This window comes from Pyxicephalus adspersus, chromosome 6 (assembly GCF_032062135.1).
Source record: "Pyxicephalus adspersus chromosome 6, UCB_Pads_2.0, whole genome shotgun sequence".
NCBI classification, from domain to species: Eukaryota; Metazoa; Chordata; class Amphibia; order Anura; family Pyxicephalidae; genus Pyxicephalus; species Pyxicephalus adspersus.
Genome location: NC_092863.1, coordinates 6,944,534 through 6,961,995, shown reverse-complemented (window position 1 = coordinate 6,961,995; position 17,462 = coordinate 6,944,534). Strand labels below are relative to the sequence as shown.

The 17,462-nt window shown below is 40.2% G+C and overlaps 1 protein-coding gene across 3 annotated transcripts in view; it reads left to right on the top strand.

Annotated features, from left to right (window-relative positions):
* The window catches only part of LKAAEAR1 (LKAAEAR motif containing 1), a 40,084-nt gene extending 29,053 nt beyond the window's left edge, over window positions 1–11,031 (top strand). For all 3 annotated transcript variants that reach the window (XM_072414380.1, XM_072414379.1, XM_072414382.1), the window contains 3 exons: window positions 1,959–2,303; window positions 9,144–9,266; window positions 10,816–11,031. In XM_072414380.1, coding sequence (XP_072270481.1) covers window positions 2,001–2,303; window positions 9,144–9,266; window positions 10,816–10,878 — 489 coding nt within the window. In that variant the 5' untranslated portion in view covers window positions 1,959–2,000 and the 3' untranslated portion in view covers window positions 10,879–11,031. The remainder of the gene's footprint in view (window positions 1–1,958; window positions 2,304–9,143; window positions 9,267–10,815) is intronic.
* Window positions 11,032–17,462: the final 6,431 nt, after the last annotated feature.

Sequence of the window (17,462 nt, the reverse complement as noted above, 5' to 3'; positions counted from 1 at the left end):
GGCATTATTGTAATTAAACAATTCTGAACATAATTTTAGTACTTGGGTTTATATTTTAATCCTGATGACTATAATTTGATTAAGTGATTTGTTCTCTCTTTAATGTAATTCAGTATGGAATATGTGTGAAAGCTTTATCACAAACAGGTGCAGTGTATGGAGGGAACGCTTGCTTATATTCTTGCCGAGCGTTTGATCCCAGTGGCTCCAGCAGCCCCTAATTACCTCCTACACTATTTATTCTACACGTTTTCAGCCTGAAAGCCATCTTTTTCACTCCCAGGCCACGTACATCTCTGGTCTTCATCCACTTTGTTTTTAATGATTGGTGCTGCAACCATCCCAGATCTATTCCCTCCATGCTCCGAAGGAGTAATGCGTTGTCGCAACATGCTTAGCTGTTTTCACCGAGAGTGCCTGTTCTCCAGGGGGTCAGAAGGTCTTCCTCGCAGACAGCAAAACCCTACAGCGAATTTTCAACAAATCTGTTCTGTTCCGCTAAGACAAATAATCCTTGCAGCGTTTAGTGAACCGGGACAAGGAGACTATTTAAAGATTTCCCAGAAGAAATCTTCAACTTGCTCTCAAAGCCAAGATTTTTTTTCCTCTTGTTTTTTTTAATCTATTTTTATTTATTTTAAATTCAAGTTCAAAATCTACAATATTGCCTACAGCAAACTAGATCCACCAATGCTTGGTGATTCCACCTCTGAAAGATGATTGGTTGCAGTGGGGCATATGCTTACCTATATTCTAGTTTTCATGATTCAGCTCCTTTGGGACTCATTTAAAGCAAATCTAAAGTAACAAAACACAAACAACCTTATCATTTAGGCTATTTATCAGTGTTTCTCAACCTTTTTAACATGGGGTAACCCTTGAAATAACCTTCGGGTCTTCGGGGAACCCCCTTCTATAATTACTACATCCACAGCTCACAGTATATTAGTGTGGTGGTCACTGCAATGAATGTATCTTACATTGCTGGCCATTGGGAAGAATGCCACTTTTACACATAGCCAAAAATATAATTGCTGTCCCTTAAACTGATCTGAGTAACAAATTGATCTGTGCTTAAGGAACATCTGGAGGAACTCCAGATTGATTGTCCAGAATGTGAAATAAGAACCCATCCTGTCCATGGCTTCCCTACAAAGAGCTCCCTTACTGTTGCAATAGGCACACATGGCAAAAAATGGCTGGGATTCTAGCCTTTCGATTCTCCAATATTAAATATGAGAGAGATAGAGAGTGTCATTCTGCCCACTGAATGAAGGAGGAGGTTGGGTACAGTGCTGGGTGAGGAAAATAAAAACCTGCAGGTGCACTTTAATATCTCACATATACACCAGGTCAGTGGCTTTACCCTAAGACTGTCACAGTATTAGTTTTCATTACATTGTGCTGTTTGGCTGAGGTTTAGTCTATAGTTTGTTTTTTAGAATATTGACACAGTTTTCTTTAACAGTAAGGTTAGTGGATTAAAGGTACTCATTTCATGTGAAGTTTTGGCATTTTTGTTTGACGATAATGTTCGGAATTTGGATTAATTGTGAGGGTTCGCAGTCCCGGGGTTAAAGACATATCATATCTTGCAGGGATGATTGTATAAACGTAATACAGAAAGGCTGAAATACTTTTGCTAGGGAAAATATCACATATACAAAAGCCTGGGTCAGATAGTTATCGCCACATTCAGTGTTTAACCCAGAATTTATTTTTTTTGGTGGGTGGTCACCCCTGTATTGTGACCCAACTAATCAGCAACCACCCAACACAGCTGGTGCCGGGTAGTGACCCTAGCTAAAGGCAGCTGGGGAGATCACTGGCCGCAATACTAGTTCTTCCTTTCTGCAAGGCTTATAGTCACTCAGGTAGCATTAAAGGGAAGACGAATCCCCATTTTCTGCAGGACTGGTGTTTTAGCTGTGATCTTATTGTTTCTTTTTTAATTGCAGGAATTGTCTTCGATCCTTTTGAAGATACTTTAAATATTCCTTATGGCATCAGACAAAGGTCAGCTTAAAACCAAACCTTTGAAGAAAAGCACCAGCCATGGAAAGATGGACCCCATGCAGCGTGCCAGATATTTGGCTTATGAACAGCCCAGCAAATCAGTAGCAGCATCTATAGCTATCACCCAGAACCGACTGAGAGAACATGCCGTTAAGTCTGTCTCAGAAACCAGAAAACAGATCCTAGACCTCGAACAGAAACGGCAGGCGAAGGTGGTGGGCCAAATGAAGGCTGCAGAAGCTCGAAACAGAGTCCGTCTAATGAGGTTCCGCTTCCAGTTCATGAGAGTAAGATAGATGCTTGAGGTTAACAAAGAGCGGTTATGTCTACTGATAGTAGTAAAAATGTTTGTCAGCTTTATTGATGTTCTAATGCTAAAGATCAGATTCATTCTTCAGGGACTAAATGGTTTGTGTTACAACAATGCATACAGAGAGCCCATAGTTCGTTGTCAGGGTTATGGTTTACGGGTCTTTAAAGGGACCTTCCGGGATATTGTTGACTTAGCCTAACAATCAGCAATGTTCAAGCTGTCCTTGTCAGCTTATTCTTCACCACTTGAGTTACCATCTACCTGTGCTGTGATAGAGGGTAACTGTATTGTATATAAAATCGAAGCTACTTCCTTAACTTTCCTCCTTAAAAAAAAAAAACAGATCTGCTCAGCTTGGATTCTCATCAAACATTATGTGTCAAGAAGGGTCGGAAGGCTGTTTATGCTGGGATTTGATGGGTACCGCTTTTCATTCTTGTTTTGCTGGTCTGACGTGGTGGAAGGAATATAAATTTTCTCTTCCATATTTTTTCTGTGTAGACCAGTGGCCCCCAACCTTTTGGACGTCACAGACCACAAAATTTACGGACTCCGGACCATGCATATGCGGGGAGCCGTGTGTCACTCAAAGGGTTAGAAAGTTCCCCCCAGAGTGACGTCATGACACCAGAACCTGCCCACTCTCCAAAGACACAACCCGCCCACCGCCCTGAGCCTACAATTCATACAGGGGACTTGGTCCATGGCACTGGCACTGGCCAGTGTGTCCTTCTTCTAACTCCGCTGGGGGGTTCATTAGCCAGAGCCGTTGACCACCAAACTTTTATGACCACAGGTTGGCAACTGTTGGTGTAGAGAATTGTTAAGTAGCCATGATAGGGATCTATCAGTGGCTCTGTTCAATCTATCTTGCTCAAGATCTGCATCATTTATGTCCTGAGGCATTTCCCATTGCACTATGACAATGTTTTATTCCAACTGTACTCCTGTGTTGTTACCCTGCCCCATAGGTTTTAGATTTAGACTAAAAGTTGTCATTTTAAGACTTTGGGAAACCCACGCAGGAGTGCAAGTTTAGCTTCTGCCGTAAGCTAACAGCACAAGTATGTAACAAAGGATGTAAAAAAAAAAGGTTGAAACATTTATTTTATTGAACAAATATTTATTTTTAAACATAGCGGTTTAACAAATTATACTTGATTCAGTCAAGGAAAACTGCAGATAGGGAGAGTATTGCTTACAAGTCAACCAACCCATAGGGCTCTATTTATAAAACCGAGAACGGGACATTCCCTCAAGCATTCCCTCATGGAAATCTTCCAGGTCCATATGTTTCAATGTCAATAATTGATTCCCACAAGAGAATGTTTGAGGGAATGTCTGATTCTCTGCTTTATGAATAGAGCCATAGTTATGCATTGTAAGAAGAGATCATCAAACCCATTGTGTAGAACCTGCATATGCAATAATAAAATACAGTAGATATGTCAATATAAAATATGTAAAACATTTCTAGATAAAACATCACCTATAATAATGAATCATCATCACCTATAAGGATAAAATGATTCATATCCAGCAGATAAAATACACAATAGCTTTATAAAGACAGTTATGGACTTCCCAGAATTTTCAGTTCTTTTTGGCCCTTTCTAACTCTTATAGATGTGCTAAAGCTGAATTAGTTGATGTTTGCTGCAAAATAAACAGGCTTTGATGGGTCAAGTAGGGGCTGTTTCTTCCCTTTTTTACATAAACACACAGCAGCAAGCCTGCAGAGAAGAAGGCACCAGCCTTTCATCTCCAGCTATAATAAATACAGCACTTGTACTTTCCCAAGAGGTTTCTGCTCTTTTAGTTAAATGGATGGCAGTTATATTTCAGCGGGTCATATGAAGCTCTCAAAATATATTTTATAGGAAGAAGCGACAGTCACCTCTGGGCAAAATGGTGGATTTGGTAAATAACACCTGGCTTTTTTATCTATTTATATGAACAGGATATACTGGCCATTGTTAAATGCAGGAGAATTTATTTACTCAGTGGATGTAAACCTTAACCAAACAACATTTATTTTGTTACAGCACAGTCAATCAAACAATTGACCTGTTTCCTTTTTTTTTTAACAACCTGTTTCACCATATTTTTTTAACTAGCTCTATTCTAGTGCCGCTGGTCTTCTTTAGCCTGTGCTTCATCAGTGGCTGCGTGGCATAATTATGGGAAGCGAGATTCTGACGGTGGAACATGCCTGTGCGGCTTAAAGTGAAAAAAAGCCCCACTTTGCCAATCCTGTGATTCAGGCAGGTGGTTATTGCAGAAAAGGGCAGATAATGTTCCTTATGCAATAACTGTTCTTACCTGCCTGATGGCTGCCCAGATGTCAAAACCTGGCTTCTCTTGCCTGGAATGAATGAACTTCTGTGCGCCTTTGTGCACATTACATTATTCCAGCACAGCCAGTAAAGATGGGTGCAGGAGGAAGACGAAAGATGGCGGCGCCCTGCGATGGAATGCAGATAGGTGAGCATCACAGGTTTACTTTGAAGTCTCCAGTGACAGCGTATGTGACAGGGTTACAATACAAGTGGGGGGAAAGGGAAAGAGCATCACCACCCAACATTAGGAAGAAACTTAGTATAATATTTCAAAGGAAGCTGCAGATTAAAAGAGTTTGTCTTTTGAAACTGCATACAGCTAATCTTTTTTTTCTTTTCTGACCTACCAGGCTTCGCTCCTTATATATGCCTTTAGGTGAACTTTTGTTTATTGTTAAAGGCTTGCAAACAACAAACATCAGTGATTTTCATAAAAGCATGTAAATTTATATAAATAGGTATAGGTGAAAAAAAATTACATAAACAGGACATACTCAGTAGCCAAACTGCATAATATCACAAAACCCCCCTCACCTGTATTATTCCTGAAGGTCAAGAAGCGTTCCCATTACCCAATGCATTCAGCCCTTTTACAAAAATCTATCAGAGTGATCAATAAATAGGAAGGAAAAGTCACTCACCCAGAGACTGGCAGTTGACCAGTGGGGCACCTGATGTTCCTCCACACTCTCATCCAGGTGCCCTGTGGTACCCGGCCTTTCTCAAGACCCCCAATTTTCCCCACCATGTGCACAATATCACTCACCACCACCTTTAAGTAAAAGCGGCCATATCGGTAGCAACAGGGTTTTGTTACAGTTGCCCTCCCCAAGGCTGATGATTTGATGACCAATAGGCAATATAAATGAGGCAGCAGGTGCAGAAAGCACAATTCAACAGCTGGGGTGAAGAAGAACCAGGGTGATCCTTGCACTGTAGGTTCTCAGGTGCAGCTTCCTCCCCAGTGGTCATAGACACAATGCTTTAGATAATCTCACTGTACAGATTTATCGCTATAAAATATTTACAGATATTTTCAAGGTTTTATCTCAGCAACAAAGTACCCTTGGCTCTGACCGTTATTGCCCTTTCAAAAGTTTGTTGAGATTTTGTAATTATATGACTGTGTGGTCACATGGGCTTCCAATGGGGACTACAAGAGGCTGTTTCAACTCATACAACACATACATTGTCCACTGTTTCAATGCATAATACAATGCCATACAACCATCACTGGTGGGCATGTAGACTGATCGTAGCTGCACAAAGGCTGAGATCAGCAACAATTAGATGTAGCAAAGGATAAAAACAATATGCAAATGTAAGTCATTTATAAAACTACATTTAATAAACTTTAGGCCTACATGTTCTTTAATGTTAACATAACAATATGTAGATATGCCCATGTAGATGTTTTTTGCTTGTTTCTGAACTGCGTTTTTTCCCCAATAGTCATTGTAAATTAAAAGCAGCTTGGAGCAACCCTGGCGGCGTTCTGCATCTTATTACTGTTAATAGCTGTATATATGATTCTCTTACATGCTCAGACTAGAGTGGAAAACGCAGGGTTAACGCCTGCAGGATCGCAGTGATTTATGCTTGACCCATAACTTCCAAAGCATCTGGAATGTCTCCTACATTTCCTTCTGAGATCCCCATGGCTGCTATTTTTAGAAGGCCAAAATAGAAAAGCCCCACCTCCCGCTGTATCTTTGTGATGTCACGCGCGCCTAAAATATCTTCGGGACTGGGCCAGGAATGTTTCGCTTTTGAACCCCCTTCCTCCCGTCCCATGCTGTTCATATTATTGATTTTACCAAAGATCTTTTTTTATTTTCGTGCTATGAATACACTCTTACTAAAATGTTGGGATTCCTCCTCTACTTGTAATCCGAGAGTCAGTAAAATGCACACCCCTTGCTGCCGTAAACATATCTGTGTCTCCGAAAAAACAGAAATAAACTTGGTGTGGATAAGCTTTTGCCATAATCAGCAAATTTGCACAGCTTACTTGTGGATTATGGCAAACACCTAGCTACTTCTTTATACCCTCCAGCAAAGACAGGTTAGCACTGCTACCAAATCTTCCAAGGCCACTGAAATCCTCTTTGGCCATTGGGCAGCCACTGATGAAACAATGATAGTTAATGATATAAGACATGGGCATTTGAGAGATATTTTTAGCAGAGCCAGGTTCAACGATGTGCAATGTAAACAAAGAACAAAAAGTCACCAGGAGCCGGAGAAAACCTCCAAGTGATTGTTTTTGTTCCAAAAACTTTCACTTTAATGACCCATTTACACCAACAGCGTTGCCCAAAGTAGTCCCAACACAATTTGCCTTATGATTATATTGTCAATGCACATTAAAAACAAAAATAGGGTACGTTGTATTTTTCACATTCCAATGAAAGTAAAGCAAACCTTTTTTTGGAGCACCTATTTATCAGTTGTTATTTTACTATCAGAAGCAGCGCAGACCTCTGACTGAACAGGTACCTTCAATATGTGCAAGCCAGTTAAGGGTAATTGCTCTTGCTGTCACTCAGTCTGCCGAGGTGCTGGGAAGTCATAAATAATTGAAAAGGCAGTTTTTCAAGAACAAGCATCTATCATGAAATATAGATTGTCTTTATATGTAACTAAGGGAAGTTATATTCATGACACAAACAATGGTTTCTGCAGCAGATCATGGTCCTTTGCCTGACTAATACACAATCTAAAATAATAACCAACAAGTTCAAAAAGTTGCAAATCACAAATATATAGTAATTAAACTACCCTCAATTTATCTTACTCTCACTTTTCTCTCTTCATCTCGTTTATTTCAATGGCCGGAGCTGTACCCTTCTGCATGACTGGGACTGCCATACATATGGATCAGCCAAACTGTAGACATGAATGGGCTGAGCAGCAAACATACTCAATAGGGGATACACATGGCCAGGATTTCTTTTGGTAGGTTGTGTGGTGGTAAGGAGGGCTGCAAAGTGAAGAATTGTGGGTAGGTGACTGACACTCAGCAACTAAATTATTAAATGTTGCAAGTTTTTAAAACACTTTAGGTTTCTTCATCAGGCGATTATTATACATTAATTATCAGTAAATGCGTTAAGTTACAAGCATTCCTGTGTCTTGAGCACCATCCAGGCTATTCTCACTGGATGTCTGTGTTACAACCTAACTCCTCGATCTGGCAAACAATTGTAGGTAAAAAATTCCCCTGTAGGTGTAGGAGGATATAAAGAGCATTGCTTACTTTTTCCCTCGCTCCCACAGGCCCTGACCCACCCTCCTCCCTTTTAAATCAGTGCCATGCAGCCCCTTCCGTAAGCTGCTCTGTCATGTGGTTTCAGGTACTGATGTTATCCCATACATTGCAGGACCAATAGTCCTGTGTTGTAAGATAGAAAAGGAGCTGCACCAGCCACCAAGAGAGATAGATAAGGTAGGCAAACATGCTCTTTGCATTCCACTAGACCTAAGCAACTGTTTAACCCTTACAGAGCAAGGCTATCCCCACTGTTTTTTTTTTTTTTATGCAGGTCCTGTATTAATAATATTAAACAGGATTTATACAGCGCCAACATATTACGCAGCGCTGATGTCCTGTAGTTGAGTTTAAAGCAAACCTACATTAATGCCTTCTTCCAAAATAGTGCAAGCTGCCCGGGATATCTATTGGTATGCTCAGTACTTTCTGAGGCAGTAACCTGATTCTAGTATAATTCTCAGGAGTTCCACGTTTACTTGTTTTTTACATGCTTGTTCCAGGTCAGTGACTTGGAGAGCAAAGAGTCTAATAGACAGGATGGTAACTAGTTTTCTTAAAAGTCAACAATGGCAGCCTGCTTCCTTCAGTACAAATCTCTTTTTTAGCCTAATGTTATATCTAATCTTTTTGAATAGAATAGAGTTTGATCCTCTTATAGGTTTTTATTGGTGTCTGTGTCATAGTAATCCCTACACAGTTACTGTCCCACTTACATTTCTGACATGGTTAAAAAATACTCCCCCTGCCGCTCCCTCCGCTCCTCCAATGATCTACTAATGACTTCCTCACTCATAACCTCATCACACGCACGGTTACAAGACTTCTCTAGAGCTGCTCCAACTCTCTGGAATGGTCTTCCTCGCCCTATTTGGCTTGCTCCTACTTTCTGCTCATTTAAAAGAGAACTCAAAACCCATTTCTTCAAACTTGCCTACCCGTCTTTTTCTGTCTGCTAAACCCTCATTACTTCCCACCACTACATATCGCCCATCCTATTGTGTGTGAAATTCCCCCACCTACTAGATTGTAAGCTCTTCGGGGCAGGGTCCTCTCCTCCTGTATCACTGTCTGTATTAGTCTGTCATTTGCAATCCCTATTTAATGTACAGCGCTGCGTAATATGTTGGCGCTATATAAATCCTGTTTATTAATAATAATAATAATAATAATAATAATAATAGTAATGCTTATTCTCTTCTAGACTCAAGAACTGAACAATCTCATTTCCTGCCAACCCACTGCCCTGGATGCCATCAGACTGGAAGCGTTGCTGCCAACCAGGGCCTCTGCAGCAGACACCTGCGACCCATTACGGCGCTTTCAGGTAACGCTGGAGTAGTAAGTTGTCTGGTGCTAGTGAGCTCCTACATAAATTATGTGTCTGCAGGGCCGGGATTACCCAGTCTCTTTCCAATATTCTCATTTAGGTTGGAAAATGAAATGACGTATTTGATTGCTGGGGAGATACACGTGTTGTATGTCTGTGTGTTAGGAAAGGATATATAGAGAGTGCATGTTAGGAAACAACAGGTAACCTTTGTACTAGGAGAGGATATATAGTGTGTGCTTTAAGAAAACAAGGGGGAATCTGTGTATTTAGAGATGGTGTGCACTGATGTGTGTTTTAGGAAAATGAAGAGTAATCTGTGCACAGCATGTATTTTAGATTAAAGAGAGTGATCTACGTATTAGGTGTGGACATATAGTCTGGATTTTAGAAATATGTGGGATAATCTAATTAGGAGAGGATGCACTATTATTTTATATTGGGTAGCAAATAATCTCTGTATAAAGATTCCTCTACCCACCAGATTCTGAAGATTGTGCTTTGTGTGATTTCATAACGTAGGTCACCAGGTCACCTCTCGGGTTATATGTTGTACCGATAAACTGGTATCACAAGATTAAATCACCACTGAGATGATGCCTGCACATGCATAATACTAATGTGCTGATCTGTGAAATAAAACATTGTTTAGTCCTTGTAGCATCTGTGAATGTCAGACACCCTTTCACAAAGCAGCTTAGGTAAAATGTCATATTGGGAGCAGAGGAGCTTCCGATGTATTAGGTAGTGGCATCACCCAAGTTACTCTTGTATGTATTGTATTAATGAACTGTAAGCAGCATGATTGCAGAAAAGTCGGCAGTGCAGGGAAAGGGCTTGGGTATACTCATTGACATTCTTTATAGAGCATTGTTTCTCAGCCAGGGTTCCTCCAGACACCAATGATCTTTTTGGCTATCTGTAAGGGTGACATTCTTCCCAATGGCCAGCCACGTAAGAGGAATTCTTTCTACCAATCACCACACTAAAATACTGTGAACTGTGGATATAGTAATTATAGTAGCGGTTCCCTAAGGCCTGAAAGTTATTTCAAGGGTTCCCCTATGCTAAAAACATCAGGTAAGACCGTGGACACCTCACCTCACTATGGACGCTTCCACTCTACCGGAAAGACATTTTAGAAAATTTTCTTCTGATGGTTTAAAACACCTTGCTCTAAGTCTTCACTCTAATTTATCCTAAAGATGTTTAGTAGGGTTAAATTCAGGGCTTAGTGCTGCACACCCGAGTTCCTCCATATCAGACCACGTCTTTATAGAGCTGGATTTGTGCACACAGGCGCAGTTATACTGAAACAGAAGATTGTCATTGTGTAATTGCAGGTTGTACCATCAAACTCAGTATTATGAAGGGAGTCTCCATATTCTTAGCCATACAACTACCCTAGTGTGGAAACATTTGCTTCTGTGGTTGTAGGGAATTTAAAGATAACTTCTGTTTCATATTCTAACAAGATTTTATAAGTAAAGATGTTTCATAAGGAAGGTGGTGTGGTGCATTGCTGATGGTTTGTTTTGTTTTGCAGAGGGAACATGTAGAGAATCTCCTAAAGGATGACCGAGGACTCCTAACTAATCGAATTCCCTGACCGTGTCCAGGAGCAGAGAAACCATGCAATGTTACAAATCCTTCCATTCCACAGTATCCCAGTACTGTGTTATTCCACCTCAGTTTCTTATTAAAGTCTGTTTATGCATAGCACTGTGGGTCAATAAAGCTTGTCATTCCTGAGTCACTGTGACACATTAGAGAGCGGCATTTATGTCAGTAAGGTGTATCTATACTGTTTTACTGATTACCTATATGGGACTTGTAACTTTGGACTTCAGTGCCACCTACTGGATGAGTTTCTAATCACATCTAATTCCCATCGCGCCCACCTATAATTCCTACAGAGGATTATGTTTTCATAAATGCATTTAGTGATCCAATAACTGTGAGCAGCCATAAAAAATGCTTCTACTACACTTGCAAATAAGGTTTGCACATCAAGCATTTTAGGCTAAAACATATGTTGATAAGGTGCATGTTTTGATATCAGTGACAGTGTTAATGCACATCTAGCGCACAGATTGCACTGTTAATGATTTTGTTGGTCTCTAGAAAATCATTGGGCTGCTTTGTCAGTGAAGTCACCGATTCCTAGTGCAGTATTTCCCAACCAGGGGTCTATGGAACCCTAGGATTCCTGCAGGGGTTCCTTGTAAAAATTATTCTTTGCAGTTACCACCACACTATTAATAGGCTGTAATTATAGCCAGGTTTCCCTAAGGATCTTCAAGTTATTTCAAGGTTCCCCAATGGTAAAAGTGTCAAGAATGGCTGCTTTAGTGAATAGATAGTTTACATTCTTATTGATGCAATTGGTCTCTAATGAATAGATGCATTCCCTGTAACCTTGTTTATCCTTTTGGTTTGACTGCAAAAGTGTAAGGGCCAAACAAATAACAATGTAATAATATATACAAACAAACCAGATCATTGACTATATGCTAAATTATATGCTAAATTTTACAATCCTGTATTGTGCGCTGTGGATATATGAACTATCCAGCACCCTCGCTTTTTACGGCAAATTGATCATTAATCTCTGTTATAGGCTTTGAAGCTGTGCAGGATTTAACACATGAATCTCACTTCATTATATTGCAGCTATCTCTGTGCGGTCCCTAATATGGAAAGAAGATGGCACGGCGTTTAAGTACAGCAATGCAGGAAGCAGTCAGTCATCTAACACTCACTCTCGGATATGTCTGTCATCCAGCTCCATATCCCCAGGCAGATAACAATCTACTGTTTTTTCCCTGCCCTAGTCTGCTTTCACCATCAAGATCACTTGCATAAGACCATCCAAATATGATTCAGGATTCTCAGGTCTTGTTGATCCCAGTTAAGAGTTTTTCATCTGCACAATAATTTCCTAATAGTCACACTATAAGTGTTCATGCAGTTACGTTACATTTTCATATCATTTACTGTAAATTTCCTCTTTTTGCTCATGTTTCTTTTGACAGTAGAGTGCATGAAAGCTTGAACCCAGTTTCTGTATAGCCAAAGGTATGTGAACACTTTCCAGATTAGTAAATTCAAGTGTTTTCAGTGAAAGATATTGTTAATACTACAAAGTGTTTGGTGTTCAAGATACTGATCTCAACCTTACTGAATCTCTTTGGGATAAATTGGAATACCTTTAGTTATTCAGGTATCCATCCAACCTCAGCAGCTAACATCACAACTCCAAAATATTGGTAAAAGTTTCAATAGTCAAGTGGAGACTTTTAGGCACAAAGGGGCCAACATCATATAAATGTCCATGGTTTTGGAATTAAATATCCATAAACTCATAAGCTTATAAAACACTTAATAATCTGGTGTTCTCAAACCTTTGCCCATATAATCAATGATATGGCTATTCAGGTACTTAGACCTTTCTTGTTTTTTCCTACAATTCCTATAAATAACATGTATGTCTTATTACTGATGATATTTGAGTTTTCAAATGGAAATCTTCCAAAGTTACAGCTAACAATACCATGGATCTCTTGTGTTACTATTTTTTAATCCATGGGTCAGACGTTTCAAAGCTGATATTTAGAGTTCTGGGGACTGGTATGATCCCTGCTTTTAATTCCTGGCCATTATGAGGGGTTCTTACAGTGCTGAGTTTTTAATCTTTGCACTTAATGTGTTCATTAAGGAATTATGCACAATCCTTGTGCTGAGTTTCTAGGTCTGTACACCTGATGTGCCCATTATGAGGGGCTTCTGTCATCCCTGTGCTGAATTACTATATTTGAATGGATCTTCACACCTACCATGCCAATTATTCCAACTATCACTGCTGGATTTTCTTAAATGTTTTTTATGTTTAGGAATAAAACAGGTGGAGCTAGAAAATGGGAACACCTATAAGGTTTAGTATTCTCTGTTGATGTATCCAAGAAATACTTGGAGTTACTCGACTTACTTGTCTTGTCTACAAAAAATAAAACAAATATAACTTTCAGGACTGACCCTTTAACAATATATGCAATTTTGCATTATGATTCCTGTGTCATTAAATGTAACTTGTTGCAGAATCTTCACATCTATTACTTTAAGGAGTGTCCAATGTCTGTGTCCCCTGCTTTATCCATTGTTCCACCCACCTGCAGTAGCCTATAAAGAGGTGAAGTGTAGAAGAATGAGAGTCTAGGAATCTGGCACACCTGGAATCGTCAGGTATAAAGGGATAGAGTCCCTTTAACCTTTATTCAGGGGCCAAGTACAAAAGAAAGGAGGTCTTTAAGGAGGGTATAAATCTTCCTCCCAAGATTATATAAAAACATGAACTCAATCTGCCTTACCCATTACCTTCCCAAGCCTATTTTAGTGCCTAGGTGCTCTTTAAGACAAAACAAAAGCTTCATCCATTTTTGTTCCTTTTACGGGATTCCTCCTCTGCAGAAGAGCAGCAAATATAGAAGGTTTATTTACGACAGGAAATTGTTGTCCTTGAATGCGGTGCAGGTAGTTTGTCCTGATTTCACTTTGTGGCTCTCAGACATCTCGGCTGTCTGATAAACACACACCCACACACACTGCTCTCTGCAATGACACACAAAAATATGAAAAGAGCTGGTCCCTCCATCCGCATACCAGAGGCCAACACACCGATCGGTGTAACGCAGGCCCTGGGTGATTATCAAAAGGTGAGAGCTAAAACTTGGGGTGCCCAATCTTTGTAGGGGCCTGTCTATTCCAAGCCAATATGTCAGATTTGTGTATATGTCAGTGGAATCACCAGCTTGATTTGGAGAAACTGGCTGCTTAGTTCTTTATTCTAAGCGTTTGCCATGGCTGGTTTTCCCTTTCATTTGCAGCTAAAAAGGCTTCCACTATAACAGGAAGGCTGTAAACAATGTGTACCTAATCAGCCAAAACTAGATTTGTTGGTCAATAATTGGTCATCCAATTTATCCAAAGGGTGTTCAGTAGGGTTGAGGCTCTGTGTGGGAAACTGATGTTTTTCAATGCTTTACTGATCATGCTATGGGGGGACACAGGGAACATGCCAGAGCAAAGCCCAAACCATGACAATAATGTTGGTTGCCTATCGTAATAAGTTGGCCACACATCGTATGATCCATATGGAATAACCTAGGCCACAGAGAAACTCATCAGGGACAACCCAGGGATCACAAGTGATTCCATTTTATCAGGAGAAATGCTTTTATTGAGCTGTCAGTGACCAGTTAAGCTACGTACACACGTCAGATTTTTATCGCCCGATAATCGGCATCGGCCAATTATCGGGCGAAAATCTGGCGTGTGTACAGTGCCGCTCCGTCGCTCTCCCCCTCCCCTCTCCATAGAGCATGAACGGTGCTGTATGTACAGCACCGTTCATGCATCGTGCAGCCCCTTGATCCTTTCCAACGACAAAAATTGGAAGTGTGTACGCAGCTTTATACACATAGCTAGTTTATATATGTGTTTGTCTTTGTTATCTCCAGCGACTTCTGCACTGCAAAGTACAGATCAGTACCCAAAGCCCAGAACAAGTATCTAATCGTTGGATGAAAAAAGAGCCATTGTTGAGTAGAATAATGTGTGCAATGACAAGTTAGTAGCAGAATATAGTGAAGGCAGGCCTGTTTTACTTTTACAGGTTCTATTCATAAATAAAATGGTAGGTAAGTGACTTTTCATTTTACATCATTTTATCATTTTGTGTGTAGTCTGGAAATGGCTTGTAAAAAAAGTTTTACAACATCCTTATATGCAAATTATAATGATATCTAGGCCAAGGCAGGTGGCATTCTGGGATATCTAAACTACCTGCCACCAAATGCTCCATTCATACAAGATTTGCATGCTGTTCTTCTTTCAACGGGTGCAGCTGATAGGCAGCCTTATGTTGAATTGTTCTCGGTTTTATCACTTTAGATTCAGTATTGTTTGAAACAAAAAGGTTTTATGGTTATTTGCATGGCAGTCACTGCCATGGCAGTTTGTTAAAGCGGACCTGTTGATGACTTTACAAGTCTCCGTGCATAAATTCCTGACAGGTCCCATTACAAGCCACGCCTGAGCTTTGGTCAATGATTTGGCTAAGCTGAGACCATGGAATCAATCTACTACAGGCAAAAGGAATCCTTTCCTCATTCTTTCTGATTAATAATACTGATAATTTAGTGATCAGACAGTATAGTGCAGCCTTTTTTACATAAAGGTCTTGTAACACGGGGGAACCCCATGAGAAAATGCTGGAGACATTTTTCTGTTCCATAAGCCATGCTGCAGCACAACCTTGACTTTTTGAACATAGGGGAACCATTGAAATAACCTTCAGGTCTTAGAGAACCCCGTCTATAATTCCTTTACCCACAGCTCACAGTACATTAGTGTGGTGGTCAATAGAAAGAATGCTTTTTATTGCTGACCATGTGGAGGAATAGCCAAAAGGACCATTGGTGTCATTTAGAAGAACAAAATGCTAATTGCTGAAGGAATCCCTAGCAATCTCTGGAGGAAACCTGGCTGAGAAACACAAATCTAGATTTGTGGAAAGTCTCAAGTTAACAGGCTGCAGAGGGCCCTGATCTGAGTCCAATATTTGTGAACATCAAGCCAAAATCTGCAAAGGCTTCACAATTTGCGTGTCACCTCTGAGCCTACATCCCAGTCTCAGGAAGTAGATAGTGACCCTAGGTAATGCTTGAACAATGATGGCTTTGTTCCCCTAGAGTAACAGAAGTTGAAGTCATTATCAGGGTTAGTGCTATGACCTCGGAGAGGCAATAAATACCAGGAAGTGTTGCATAGAAATTAGTAGGAATGTATTTTTTATTGTATCTGATGCTAAGTTTGCTTTAGGATGTGGAGCATCCCCTAAGCTACTCTTGCTAGACACAGACATACAAAGTGGACCTGTCAACCCTTTTACTACTGCCTGAAATTCATGATGGTTCTGCCTACTATAGAACCAGGTTGAGCTAATTTCTGCCTAAATTCACAGTACGTCTCTCTGTGTTGTATCATAGCCTGTGACTGGATAGTGAAAAGAGAAGCAGGAGACTAGTAAACTCCTCTCCTTGTCAGTCAGCTATCTTTCTCCTTGTGCTGCAAGCATAACTGATTTGCTCCTTGTAACGCTTCTTTATCTTGTAGCCCAGGGATCGCAAGAGACTGTTTCAGAGGTATTTATACTACTTGCATGAAAAAAACATCACGTTTAATGATGTATTAATTACGATAGTTTGTGCTTTTCATATCTGCCTGGAATTCGGCTTCAATATTTTAAAGTAAGTACGCTGGAAAGAGTAATTTTAGAACAATCAGAGTTTAGCAACAAAAAGATACGCAGGGAGCATGTGAAATAGAAATAGAAAAGAAGACACTGCACAGCCCATGTTCCTAGTGCAGCCTCATCTGGAAATACTCCATAGTTGGATACAGCTTATCAGGACACTTCAAGCTCTCATTGTTAAAATAGCAACTGGGTTTAAAGAGGAGGTCGAGGCATATTCGCTGCCAACAGTATGTGCACAACATGGGGGGCTCGCAATTCAGGAAGGAGACAGCCAAGCAGAACATGAGATGTAAAACAATGCTAACAGTCTTATAACCCGCTCGTCTCTTTTGTGTTACATGACTGCACTGATGACATCACTTTTCTTAGTATTTCAGTGGACTATAGAATTTGTTCACTGCCCCATCTATTGATTGCTTTTTGGACCTCTTTCTTCTTTTACCGTACAAATAAAGTGTTTCATTTCTGTTAAAGCAAAATAAATAATTTCCACACAATTAAAAATAGTTGCATGCTCTGTAATTAAACAAGTTAGAATTAGGCTTGGTAATGGCTGCATAGGTACACGGCTCCATTCTGTGGTATAAAAACAGTCTTTAGTGAAGAGATAGGCTGCATTCTCGGGGATGTCACTGTCCTTCAGAAATGAATAGACCATAATGCTTGTGATGTCACTGGTCTCCAAAGAATGGATAGGCTGCATTCTCTGTGATGTCACCAGTGTCTAGTAAATGGATAGGCTGCATTCTTAGTGATGTCACTGGTCTCTAGAGAATGGATAGGCTGCATTCTCAGTGATGTCACTGGTCTCTAATGAATGGATAGGCTGCAATCTCATTGATGTCACTGGTCTCTAGTGAATGAGTAGGCTGCATTCT